Consider the following 13,830-nt stretch of genomic DNA (forward strand, 5'->3'; position numbering starts at 1 on the left):
AATATCATGGAACAAAAATCAGCCAGCTCTTGAAGAGGTTTGAGTACATCAAGGGCAATGAGTGCAGATTTATAAAAGACTTGTCATGCTTTTCTAACCGAAGTGAATTTCCTGATGAACAAACAGCAAAGATTAATGAAGGGAATAGAGTGTTGCTTAAGTGAATTCTGAGATGATGTTTGATTGAAGTTTGGAGAACAAAATTTGGCTAATGGAATGGGAGGTTCAGAGTCAACGTCATTGAAAAATTGGCTTCAGAAGGAGTTGCATATTGTTAAGTGATTTTTTGTTTAAACTAGACGTTGACAGACTGTGGTATTTAGCAAAGATCAATTCTAGGACAACCTAAATGACTTTCATATTGGAGAGTGAAATTTCAAAATTTGTTGATGATATCAAACTTAGAGGTGTAGCAGGATATAGACACGCAGAATGGACAAAAAAACGGAAAATGGAATTAATATGGAGAAGTGCAAGATGATGCATTTCAGTAGAGAGAAAAAGAGAGATATTTTAGACTTATGGAAAATGCATAACTGTGTAGGGCCAGAGGTTAAGAAGGTAAATGAGCACTTGCCTTTCTTTCTCTCATGCCTTCTTGGAAGGGGTTGCCATGTATTTGGGTGAGAAGTGCATGGGATAGAAATCTTGTCACCCTCCTACTTACCTCCATTCTTGTCCAGAGCAGAAGACTTGTGGACAACATTCTCCATTCTAGAAGCCAATTGAGTTGCTTAACTGATTACTTAAGGCTAATTCTGTGCTGCATCACATCACCATTAGTATTTAAACAACGGCAGATGACAGATTCATGTGCTGCCCAGCTAACTCTGTTATTTTTAACAGTGGGCAAAAGTGGGTACTGCAGATGCTGAAGATTAGAGTAGTGCTGGAAAAGCACGGCATCCAAGGAGCAGGAAAATCAACGTTTCAGGCAAAAGATCATTATCAGGAATGAGGCGATGAGCCTCGTGGGGTGGAGAGATAAATGGGAGGTGGGTGGCGCTGGGGAGAAGGTAGCTGAGAATGCAACAGGTGGATGGAGGTGAGGGTGAAGGTTATAGGTCGGAGAGGAGGGTGGAGTGGATAGGTGGGAAGGAAGATTGACAGGTGCAACAGGTCATGAGGATGGTCTGAGCTGGTGGGTTGGAACTGGGGTAAGGGGGGAGGCGAAACGAAGAAAAAGACCAGTGGGCAACAAGGGAGCCAGTCCCTGATTTAAGGGGTCCCTTTGCTCCATTGAGGGAAGGGGAGCCCTGGATAAAGTCCCTCCTTACCTTTACTTCATAATCCCTTCCCTTTCCTCCCACTTACCCTCACAATGCGTATCCTGCCCATATTCAGCTCTACCTGCTGATCTTGCTGTAGTCCCCAGCGTGGCACTAGCAATTGCAACCACTCTGTTGAAGTTGCCCCATACTGGAGAGCTGCCAGGCTCTGATTGGATGGCAGTTGTTGAATTGGGAATTCTGGCCTGTTCAGGGCTAAATCAGATGGGAGCTAAGTACCTGTTGGGAACAACAATGTGCCAGGCTTCCTGAAGAGATACAACACAGGGTTCCCACCACTTCTCAAACAGGTGGGTGGCATCCATATTGCTGCATTAAATCATGACATATTAATGTGACTCCTATCTTTACCATTCATTCAGAAAGGAGGTATGCAGTCCAGTTACATTCCAGCAGAGAGTGCCAAAGTTGCATTCTGTCTGAAAATGCCTTGGATCATTTCAATTAAAGTTTCTGATCATGTATACTTCATCAAATATTCTGAGATGGGTCTCAATCCTTATGGTGTTTCAGTTCTGTTGCTTTTGAAAACAAACAATCTTGTGATTCTCCTCTCGATAGATGTGATGTCCATTTTCCTCAGGAAATTATTTTAAAATCGATTAGATAGATGTTTTATCAATATGATGAATGTCATCCGTTGGCTGAATTAAATGCCGAATACTGATAGCGAACCAAAGGTTGACGTGAAGGGAGTGAAAACCCAGCTTACTGTGTCAGAAATAAACAATTCTGATCCGCGATATTTATTTCCACACAATGTTCATTAAAAACTGTAGATGCAGACAAAGCTGAAATCTTTTAGATCTCTTTGCACCATATGTCATATTGAGGTATTTAAATAAAATACTTTGATCCCAGGTTTATTCCTAAATCTCCACGCTGGCTGATTTCAAAGGGGAGGATACAAGAGGCTGAAGCAATACTCCAGTATGCTGCAAAGAAAAATGGTGTCAATCCACCAGTGATGCTCATTAATGATCTTAAGGTAGTGCCATACATTTATTTCTTGCTGTTTTATACCCAGTTATTCTAATTGCCTTTCTGTTCTGAAGACTCACTACCATGTTACGTTCCATTGTCCATGGCATCTTCTGAGTCATCTCTTCCTGTGGGAGGGAAAGAGGAGTGTTAGTAACTTCCTCATGCAAGTGACTTTTTTTTGTATGAGAGTCCAGATAGTGATATCACGAATTGTCTTACAGGCCTCAGAGACTGATTCTTCCTTTGCCTAATAGATTATTTAGGGCTCAGCAAGTAAGAAGATTTGCTGATTTGTTTTCAGTTCCTTGGGGTATCGGAACAATTTTGTTCCTACCAACTGCACAAGCAAGCCATCATGCATGATTTGCTTGGCTCATTACCACAGTACATTCCACATTCACTCATTGAGCCATTTCACAACCTTTATCTCATGGCTGCTGATTATCTTGTCCCAACTGTAACTAATTCAGCAGAGTTCTGAGACTGGATCTTCTATCTTAACACCCAACTGGATAACTTTACTGAGTCACTTTGGAGTCTTTACTTAATTTAGTAGTATTTAGGCACGAGGCCACTGTTCCATTAGTTCATAGAGACATGTCTACATTGAAGTGTCCCCAGACTCTCACACAATGATTAGATTCACTGTTTACATTATGTTTTCCTCCCACTTTAATATTTGTAATTTTCTTTTTTCAGAGTAGTCATTATATTAGTCAAATGTACACCATGAAAATCATCAAGGTAAAGTATGTTTACTCTTGCCTCACCAAATGAATCTGCAGGTGCTAGAAAAATGTTAGATACACAGATAATGAATCCACCATACACTCAACTTTACCTTTAAAGTGAAATAGAATCCCTATAGTGTGGAAACAGGCCCTTCCACCCAACAAGTCCACACTGACCCCCTGAAGAGTAACCCACCCAGACCCATTCCCCTACCCTATTATCACCCCTAAGTAAAGGACCTAACCTACACATCACTGAACACCATGGGCAATTTAGCATGGCCAATTCATCTAAACCACACATCTTTAGATTGTGGGAGGAAATCCATGCAGACATGACAAGAACATGTAAACTTCACACAGACAGTCGCCCAAGGCTAGAATCAAACCCAGGTCCCTGACGGACTGGGTCACCCTGCCACCTATTTAAATGAGATCCATTCCTTCAGCATGCTCGATGAACCCATTTACTAATGGGTTGTCAATTAAAGTCTTTGCAAGCTTTCCTTCTTTAGGTCTCCTCTCAGCCTTCTCTTCTCCATGGAGAGCAGTTCCAGCTTCTCGATATTTCTTAACAACAAAAATTCTTCTTCTCTGAAACCTCTTCTGCACTTTTTGCAATGTCTTGACTTCCTTCCTAAAATCCAATGCTCAGACGAGTTGCAATACACCAGCTGAGGCCAAACTAGTGTCTTATCCAGCTGAACTTCTTACTCTTACTCTCTATGTCCTGATCAGTGAAGCTTTCATGCTTTGTTGACAGCTCAGTCAATCTGTCCTGCCATCTTTAATGAAAACGTATTAGTAAAAAGAGAACATTTTGTGGGTAAAATATGCATAGTATTAAGTCAGCCCACTCTCCAACTGCTCAACTCTGAACAAGTTTTAAGGGTAAACCATAATGTATAACATTATTGTGATTTGTCTTTGAAATAGAGTCTTGGAGTCATAATGTTGTACAGCATGGAAACAGACCCTTCAGTCCAATTTGTCCATACCAACCAGATATCCTAAATTAATCTAGTCCCATTTGCTAGCACTTGACCCATAACCCTCTAAACCCTTCCTATTCATATATCCATCCAGATGCCTCTTAAATGTTGTAATTGTACCAGCCTCCGCCACTTCCCCTGGCAACTCATTCCATACATGCACCACCTTCTGCATGAAAAAGTTGCCCCTTAATTCCCTTTTAAATCTTTCCCCTCTCATCCTAAACTATGGCCTCTAGTTCTGGACTTCCCCATCCAGGGAAAAGATCCTGTCTATTTACCCTGTCCATGCCCCTCATGATTTTACAGGTCACCCCTCGCCTCTGATGCTCCAAGGAAAACAGCAATGTTATATTCAGATTATTATAGTATGCATTGTCCTAATTCACAAAATCCAAAAACATACTGCAGTGACTGCAGCAGTGGTCATCTTTGAAGATTGAGACAATATGATGAACCATGACATTCTCTGCATCAATAAAAGGGTGCTTTATTATGTTTATCCAGAGCTCCTCCTTTCTATTCGTTGCAGGTACTGCAGATTCAATGTAATAAGTCACATGGGAGGGAAATGTAATAACTTCATCTGCGCTGTTTTCAAATGATTTTTCTGGATCATCACATCTTGAATAACCTGATAATATCAGAAAGTCATATTGGTAGTTTCTAATAGGGACTAATACTGAATCCTCCTTATTTCCAGCTTGAAGTTATGAGACATGAAAAAAAACATTATTCGGTTATTGACATGTTTAGAAACCGGAACATGCAAGCCATTGGTGTCATAAACATTGTAGTATGGTAAGTATTTAACTGAATCATAGACTAAAATAGCATTTGAAGTAGGCCATTTGATCCAATGAGTTAAAATTACTCCAGCATTCATAATACCATAACAGGCAAAAGAACCGAAGAAATAATGAGCTGGATGAGATTTGCCTGATACAATGGGCCCTATTTCTGCTGTTAAACTGTCATGGAAACAAAGAATCCCTGAACTTTTATGCATTGTATTGCTTGACATAAAGTCATGAGTCCTTTATCATTAATACATTTTAATATTGGACTAGATGTTATATTTATGCACAAAGCCATTGGATAGCTGTGTATAGATTTCAACACAAATCTAAAAGACGAGTAATTGTGATCCAACATTTAACTCAAACTCTATACTTTCAGATGGATAGGTATATTGGATAGGTTGATAAGGGTCCAGGAGTGGCACATTCCTGCAAGAATGCAACTTAGGTATGGCAAGTTACGTGAACCTTGGATGACTAGAGATGTTATGACCTTGGTCAAAAAGAAAAAAGAAGTAAATGTAAGGTCTAGGAGGATGAGAACTGATGAAGCCCTTTAAGTTATAAGGAAAGTAGGAAAGAAATTAAAGAAGGAATTAGAAAGGCTAAAAGGGGTCATGAAATGTCATTAGTAAACAGAATTAAGGAGAATCCCAAAGCTCTTTATACATATATAAAAAGAGCAAGAGGGTAGCCATGGAAAGAGTTGGCCCACTCAAGGATAAGTGAGGGAATCTATGTGTGGAGCCAGAAGATGTAGGTGAGTTCCTAAATGAATACTTTGTCTCAGTATTCAACAAAGAGAAGGGATTGGTGGAAGATGATCTCAGTGAAGGGAGTGTCGAGTTTCTAAGCTAAGTTGCTATTAAAAAGGAAGAGGTATTGTGCATCTTAAAAAGTATTAAGGCTGATGAATCCCTGGGTCCTGACAGGATGGATCACAGAATATCGAGGGAGGCAAGAGACCAAATCACTGGAGCATTGACAGACATCTTTGTTTCCTCTTTGGCCAGATAGATTGGTTCGACTGGGTTTGTTTTCACTGGAACACAGGAGTTGAGGAGCAACCTGATAGAAATTTATCAGATTGTGAATGGCACAGATAGAGTGGAAAGTATGAGGCTTTCTCCTAGCATTGAAGGTCAATTACTAGGGTTCACAGGTTCAAGATGTATGGGGGAAGTTTAAAAAAGATGTGTGAAGCAAGTTTTTCACACAAACGGTGGTGTGTTCCAGGAAGGCGTTTCCAGCAGAGGTGGTGGAAGCAGACACAATAGCAGGATTCACCTGGACGAGTACATTAACAAGAAAGGACTAGAGGGATATGGATCCTGCAAGTGAAGACAATTTTAGTATGGAGTGCAAAACGTATTAGTGCAGGTTTGGAGGGCTGAAGGGCCTGTTCCTATACTGAATAGTTCTTTGTTCAAAGTCCTTTTGAAGAACAATCCAGTTCCCATTCCTCTGCATTTTCCCAATACCTTTTTTAATTTTTCTACTTCAGGTAGTTATCCAATTCCTTTTTGAAGATTATCAGGCATTGCATCCTAAAACACCATCGTTTGTTGCACTGAAACTTTATGTCGCATGCCACCTCTGGCTCTTTGGCTTTCAGTTATTGCACTCTGATTATTGTTCCTCCAGCTATTGAAAGTAGTTCCCCTTTACTTACAATATCTAAACTCATGATGATTTAAGAAGCCCTTACATATGTCCTTTTAACCTTCTCAGCTCGGTCTGTTTTCCCAGCGTACCCCAAACCCAGGAGCCCAGGGCAGCAAGGTGGCTCAGTGGTTAGCACTGCTGCCTCACAGCACCAAGGTCCCAGGTTCAATTCCAGCCTTGGGCAACTGTCTATGTGGAGTTTGCACATTCTCCCTGTGTCTGCGTGGGTTTTCTCTGGGTGCTCCGGTTTCCTCCCACAGTCCAAAGATGTGTGGGTCAGGCGAATTGTCCATAGTGTTAGGTGCATTAGTTAGAGGGAAATTGGTCTGGGTGGGTTACTCTTCGGAGGGTCGGTGTGGACTGGTTAGGCCGAAGGGCCTGTTTCCACACTGTAGGGAATCTAATCTAATCATTCATTGAACTGTGATGAACTTTTAAGTTGTTTTCTTATTATTCATGACTTCCGTCATTAATTTAGGCACTGTAATATGGCAACATATAAAACTTCTCACTTTTTTTTGTAAAAATGCACATAACAACAGATTACTTTTCTATTCTATTCTATTCTAAAACTCTGCCATCTTGTCTATCAATGTGACAATAATCCCTTATTTCTAGAATCACTTTAATAAATTCTTCTGTGTCCCTACAAAAGCCTTTACATCTTTCATAAGTACTTTTAGGCTCTTTTAGTTCCACTTTTCAGACAGTGGCAGGGTGTAGGGTCTGGAGAATTACTATTTTTGCGGCATTGATTGTTAAACATAGCTTCCCAAACTTCTTATTTTCGCCATAATAGAGCAGGCTGCTTTGGTGACCAGGAACAGCCAAAGAGACTACCTAGTTCCTGAGCTGGTCAGGGCAGATAGCTTACCTGAGGAGTCTGGCACTATATGCAAAATGTAAAAATGAAGAATAAACCAGAAAACAACTGCCTACTCCTACTGCCTCATTATCTATACTTCATCCATGGCAACTATTCCCCAAGCTCTTAATAACCACTGTATGCCCATCAACCCATTCCTCATGGCTCCTCATACTCTTGTTGCCATAATATGTCCATCCATCCATCTGCCATGGTCCCACATATTCACTATGCTGCCTGCATCCCCAAAATGACCCTCCCCCACCCCACCCCCCACTTTTCATAATCCCTGCACCAGTCTATGCCCTTCTATCAAATTACCATTGTGCCTCAGAACCCCTGTGTCAACATATGAAACTATACCTACCCCTCCACAGCCTCTAATACCTCTATGCTGATCTATTTCTATCAACTACTCTGCATATCCCTTCATACCTCCTGTACCATCCTGTGCCCCAGCATCCATCCTCCTGACTCTCACACTCATGCCCCTAATTATTTTCCCTGGCCTTCATAACGACAAAGCTACTTCAGTGTTAATTCATCTGTCCTATGCCATAGAAAAAAAAAATGACTTTGAGTTTCTTTTTAGCAGTGTTCAATTTCAGGACTTTCAAGCAATTAATTGGTTCATATTCCTATACAATGAAAAACTTTTAATGAATATATGTGAGAAGTGATACAACTGACAAAAGAAGCAATGGCTGGATGGACAATATCTTTTGCACACAGTGAATAATTGGGATCTCAACTGTGCAACCTGGGAATGTGCTAGAGGGTGGATAAAAGTGCAACTGAAGCATTCAAGAGGGAATTGGATCATTACCTGGAAAGGAAAAATGTGCATGGTTATGTGGACAAGGAGGATGAGTGACATTCGGTGAATTGCTTCTTCAGGGATATGATAGTCCAAATAGCTGCCTTCTGAGCTGTGACCCTTGAACCTCTAATCAGTAGCACTGAGGGTAGGAAAGAGAAGAACTCACTTGCTCAGCTTCTCAGGAGCTGGGTGGATCATTGGTAGTCAATATGCTATTTCTTAGAAAAATGGAAGGAAAAAAGTCAGATTGGGACCATACATACAGCTTTGTGTACAATGTTTGATTTTCTAAACAATCTCCAATACGCATGCTGCAGTTTCTCCAGGACAAAGGAGGTAAATTTAGAATACAAGTTGCCTTCAGAGAATGTTTCTGATCAGCTTCTCGTTCTTGACATTTCCATAGACTCTAGAGAGCAAATATAATGCCTGACCCTTGAAGGAAAAATAGGTTGAACAGGAAGAACAAATGAGAGAGTAAGAAAATCCGAGTAAAACTATAATGGAAGAGGAGAGTTCAGGGAGGCCAGTTTAAAAAGTCATTTTACAAGAAGATTCTCCATTTTATTTTGCAGGATGTTTACTTCAGCTGGATACTTTGCTCTGTCTTTGAGCACACCAAATCTCCATGGTGATGACTATTTGAACTGTTTCATCTCTGCTGTAGTCGAAGTTCCAGCCTATGTAACTGCTTGGCTTTTTCTCCAGAGATCTTCCCGAAGGTTCAGCCTTTCAGGATCACTTTTTCTTGGTGGAGTTGTCCTTTTCTTCATTCGCCTCATGTCTTCAAGTAATTTGTTTTACAACACAGTTATAAGGAACAAAAAAATGTCTTGACAAATATTTCAAAGCAACATTTTATGATAAACTGAAATATATATAGATATATTTATATATAGGCAGTGTAATCCCTCAGACATTAGTGTGTTGTTCCACAAATTAATTTCAGCTGCACTTGAAGAATGAGATGCTGGGAGAAGAACAGTGAGGGAAGAAAGTTGATGGTTGACTAATCAAGCCAGTTTTATGTACTTCATGCATTACTTAACATCATAACTGGCAGAAGAGATGAATTGACACACCAATTTTTCATTTCTGTTCCAAACAAATGATTAAAAAATCATTTTTTTTAACCAAAGTGTATTGTCATAATATGGAACATTTATGTTTTTCCAATCTGGACACAACAGACGTTAGAGTATGACATACATTATGATCAGTAACAAATCAGTCTAGTATTCACTTGCTGCTGCATCCCTATAACCCTGTAACATGTCATTCCTCCAACCACATGCTGTTGATTCATATCAGATGCATCATCTGTTGTCAATGTGTTGTGATCTTCATTAATTTTTAGAGTGACAATGTGCAAATACAGGTATTTCCACAAGATGTGGTAGACATTTGTTGGAATTCAACTACTGAGAACCCTCACATATCATAATTCAGCTTTAATTGCTCAGATGCTGACCACCCAAATTAATTTCCATAATAACTGTCACAGTAATTGGATCTTTCTCAATTAACACTGTTCCTATTTCCTTTTAGATCTCCATAAATTCTTTCCTTAAATTACCCACCATTAAACTTCTGTCTTGTTCTTAACTTCTCTTCCCTCCCCTAAAGATTTTAATTTGCCATGGCCTCCTATACCAATGCCTGTTTCTGATGCATTCTTAGTTCCTACCAATCAGATTTTCATTCTGCCATGATAGAGAAACTGATTTTACCATTGTTCATTATCAACATTCAATGTGAACGTGATGAGTCTTTGTACTCCTTCTCATTTTTCTTACTGCCTTTGTATCCTTTAACTGTGGCAATGAACCATCTTCCTCAGTAAATATTTCTACTCCATTAACATTAAACCTGTAACTTACAAGGAAAGCAATAATTTCTTGGCCCCTATAGATTTTAATTTGGCATGAGACAACAGGCAGAAGTTAGCAACAAAAGTTTCTATTCAAGATATCTGACACACTTCTACACAAATAAAGCCAACACCCCAAATAGATCTTCAACAAACAGGAGAGGTAACAAGTAATCCATTTTGATCACCTATGCACAAAGCTGGAACATTTTAACCAGGAAGAGACTATCTGTTTTACTGCATTTCTGATCTCCATCTCAGACTTAAATTTAATGATTGTTGCAGTACTCATTATAATAGAATCCATTACATTTCTCAGCTGCGTAGTAGCTTCTGAGCACATGTAGCCTTAAACTCGATATTTCACATTAGTTTAAAAAGTATGTATTACCTAGTGATATACAGTTTTCCTGGCTTAGTTTGTTGAAAATTATATTGTTTAAAATAGTTTGAAGCAGTTCACTTTCTTCTGCAACCTGCATGCCTCTCCTCCAACCATTGCAGCTTTCCCATGCCTTCTAACCTCCCTTCTCCACCTTGCAGCTTCCTCTTCTTTCTCTTTTGCAGCCTCATTCAACTATTCAAGATGTCGACTCTGGCAGGCATTCCCACTCCAGGTCGGCCAAATCCTTTTGTTCTCTCTCCTTTTTTATTCCTTTTTTCTTCTTTTCTTCATCTTCCCTGATGTTGCAGGGAGGCCAGAGTGGTGTCAGGGGTGACTGGAGTGGGAACTCCTGGCTTCGTAGGCCTGATGCATGGACTCCTGGAATTGGCAGTGAGACATTTGCTGCAGTGATGGTGGAGTGGGGAATTCCTGGCTGTGGTAAGCCCAGACAATGAACCTTGCAGAGACCTTGCATAGGTCCTGGAACAGTGTTTAGGACTCCAGCCAGTGAAGATGAACTGTATTTAAGTTTTTTTTTATCCTTTTGTACCTCCAAATACCACCGGTTAGTAGTGACAGAACACTTTTTACTACCTCTTCTGAGATATATGTGACAATAGGCCCCTTCCCCTCCCCTCAACCTCAGAGAATGGGCCCAGTGATTGACACTGTTTACATTCATTCATGGCCCTTGTCCCTATGTTGCAGTTTCCCTCTCTCACTTCCTTGAAGCCCATCTCTCTCCCCTACCTGCAGCCTCCACAATCGTTTTGACTTCCTCCTCCAACTCCAGGGTAACCCTCTGTCTTTCTATCTTCCCCCAACTCCTGCGTCTCCCCACACCCCAGTCCCTGGAGCCTGCCCCATGTTTGTCTTTTCCACCACTTCCTGATACCTGTCCCTGTCTCTGTCTCTTACACTCAACTCTTGCAGCCTTTCGTTCTCTCTCTTTCTCCTGTAGTCTCCCTGCTACTAACCCCTGTAGTCTCCCTCACAATTCCTCCCTCTCCTCTCTCTCTCTGCTCCTCCAATCACAAGCTGCTTCTATTCCATGTTGGCTGCTGATGGATTTGCTAATGAACCTAGCAGCAGCAAGCACAGAGAGAACCAGTCTGTGATTGGAGGAGCATCTCCTCAGAAACTCTGCCTATTCCACACAAGATGCTCATTTGATTGAATGCTCCTGGGTGCTTTGGGCGTGAATTTGCACTCTGTGTTTTGGAGTGTTACTATTATAGCTAATGAGCCCCTCCCCTCCCTTCAAGTGCAGGGAATGGGTGCAGTGAGTAACATTGTTAATACCCTGCCTCCTGACCTCTGCTCCACAGATGTTGGTGGTGGGGCATTATATCCCTTCAGAACTTGAGGAATCCCACATGATAATGGACACTGAAATCTTCAAAGAAGAATCGACAGTTTTGATTTATTTCCACTTCCAGCAGTGTGTAAGGAACTCACCAGCTTCTTGACAATCTGATCAGCTATCTCTCTCGGGAGCCTCCTTTCGAGTGACCTGCCTGGCCAATCTTTATTTGATGGTCTGACCTGCTCTCCCTGAAATTGTACCTTTCTTTAGTGTCTCTGCATCTCCCCTCATGCCCCCTCTGACCTCATCTTATCCATGAATTCCAGCTCCAGTTACCTTGATCTAATTCTACTCAATATTCTGGTCACACAGCATTACCCCGATTCTGTTACATGAATTGTAAATTGTTCTCTCTCTTTTAAATTTGCTGTCATCACCATCTTTCTCAAAAGCAAAATGTGGACACCTTATCCTTGCAACCTACTGTCCACCTCTAACCTCCCTCTGCACTCCAAAGTCCTTGAATGTGCAGTTGGGTCCTAAATCCATTTCCAAATTCCATCAGTCAGAGTCACAAGGAGAACAAGAGTGTTCATACTCATCTTAAAGATATGGTTCATTCCACCTCCTTAGCATCATCTGTCTTGGTTCCTACCTCAGCCCTTTTGTTCAGACTAAAAGTCTCATCCTTAAAATTAAAACATGTGAAGCCTCAGCTTTTGCTAAATCTGTAACGTTCTTTAGCTCTCGAATGCTCACAAACTCTCTATTCACATTGGCAACCAGGTGCCCAATGCCCATCTCTTTCCCTTCCAACTGGTGATTATTTTTTCAAATACCAAGGCCTCTGGGTCACTGAACTTAAAATATTAACTCTATTTTTCTGTCTCCCCCTCTCTCTCTCTCTCTCTCTCTGTCTGTCTCCACAGAAGCTGCCAGACCTGCTGAGTGTCTCCAGCAATTTCTAATTTTGTTTCACATTATGATATTGCCTCTCTAAACCCTTCAAGATCATATGGATAGTGATCTTGTAAACCTGTGCACCTTCTATTAAATTATGTTTGTGTATTTTTTTTTGCAGATCTCTCAGCATTTTCCACAGCACTTGTGATGATTGGCAAATTTTGCACCACGATTGCCTTCGCCATTCTTTATGTTTACACTGTGGAGTTGTATCCAACCACGATAAGAAACCTTAGTGTTGGAGTGAGCTCCATGTTCTCTAGAGTGGGTTCCATCTGTTCACCTTACATTTTTTATCTTGGTAAGTTGTCAGTCTACATTCTGTATGAAATGAGAATACATAGATGGCCTAAGCAATGGTGATTCCCAAATCCACACCATTCATATCACTAACATAGTTTCATTCAGTGTAACCATGTCAGATATGGCAACAGTTTGGGTTAGCTGGCTGACAGCAATAGCAAGGACTTTGATGAACTGGCATTGATGTGATGAAGTCCACTGGTAGAATTCTGAGAGAGAATAGGGGATTATACATCACAGAACTATGAACATTGTGGCAAAACCTAAGCTATCCAAATAATATGTTGGAACTGAAACTGCTATAACAGTGAGCAAGCCCCTTTGTACATTGAAATCCTCATCCTCCTTGGTAGCAGTCTGAGCCTCCAATGGCACAAGGGGTTTGCATGATAATAAGCACAGATCTCATAACCAGAGTCTGAGCTTCCCCTATAGCACTGAGATGCTGAGTGGCAAATGCTCAGGCTGTATTGGAAGCTGAGACATTGACTATTGAATGCTGCATCATAGCTCCATCCAAGGTGCTGTCCTGTGTTAGCCATCACTTCCAAACTGGAAAGAATGTGCTCCAAGCAATGCACTGATGTCTGTGCCCAGGTACAGCTCGACTTCTTTGTGTTCCTTTGCAGTGAAAACAGTTCTTGTGCTAAGTCTGCCAAAGCCCTCAAAACCTCTCTGTGCATGCCCATCAGCCCTCTCCTCATCTGAATTCTCAGCAGAAGAATTTGTCAATGATATTGCTCTGTAGGCAGTATGTAATCATTTACCTCCAACCTGGCTGCAACTACATATGCTCGGTGATTCATTGGGTGGAATTCAATAATTGAACAATTTCCCTCTGATGCAGGCTGGAGGTG

General features: G+C 41.0%; 1 protein-coding gene across 2 annotated transcripts in view; it reads left to right on the forward strand.

Moving 5' to 3' along the window:
* The window catches only part of LOC140492001 (organic cation/carnitine transporter 2-like), a 65,118-nt gene that overhangs the window by 31,392 nt on the left and 19,896 nt on the right, over window positions 1–13,830 (forward strand). For both annotated transcript variants that reach the window (XM_072590578.1, XM_072590579.1), the window contains 4 exons: window positions 2,151–2,277; window positions 4,700–4,797; window positions 8,722–8,936; window positions 12,789–12,971. In XM_072590578.1, the coding sequence (XP_072446679.1) occupies window positions 2,151–2,277; window positions 4,700–4,797; window positions 8,722–8,936; window positions 12,789–12,971 (623 nt within the window). The remainder of the gene's footprint in view (window positions 1–2,150; window positions 2,278–4,699; window positions 4,798–8,721; window positions 8,937–12,788; window positions 12,972–13,830) is intronic.

This window comes from Chiloscyllium punctatum, chromosome 20 (assembly GCF_047496795.1).
Source record: "Chiloscyllium punctatum isolate Juve2018m chromosome 20, sChiPun1.3, whole genome shotgun sequence".
NCBI classification, from domain to species: domain Eukaryota; kingdom Metazoa; phylum Chordata; class Chondrichthyes; order Orectolobiformes; family Hemiscylliidae; genus Chiloscyllium; species Chiloscyllium punctatum.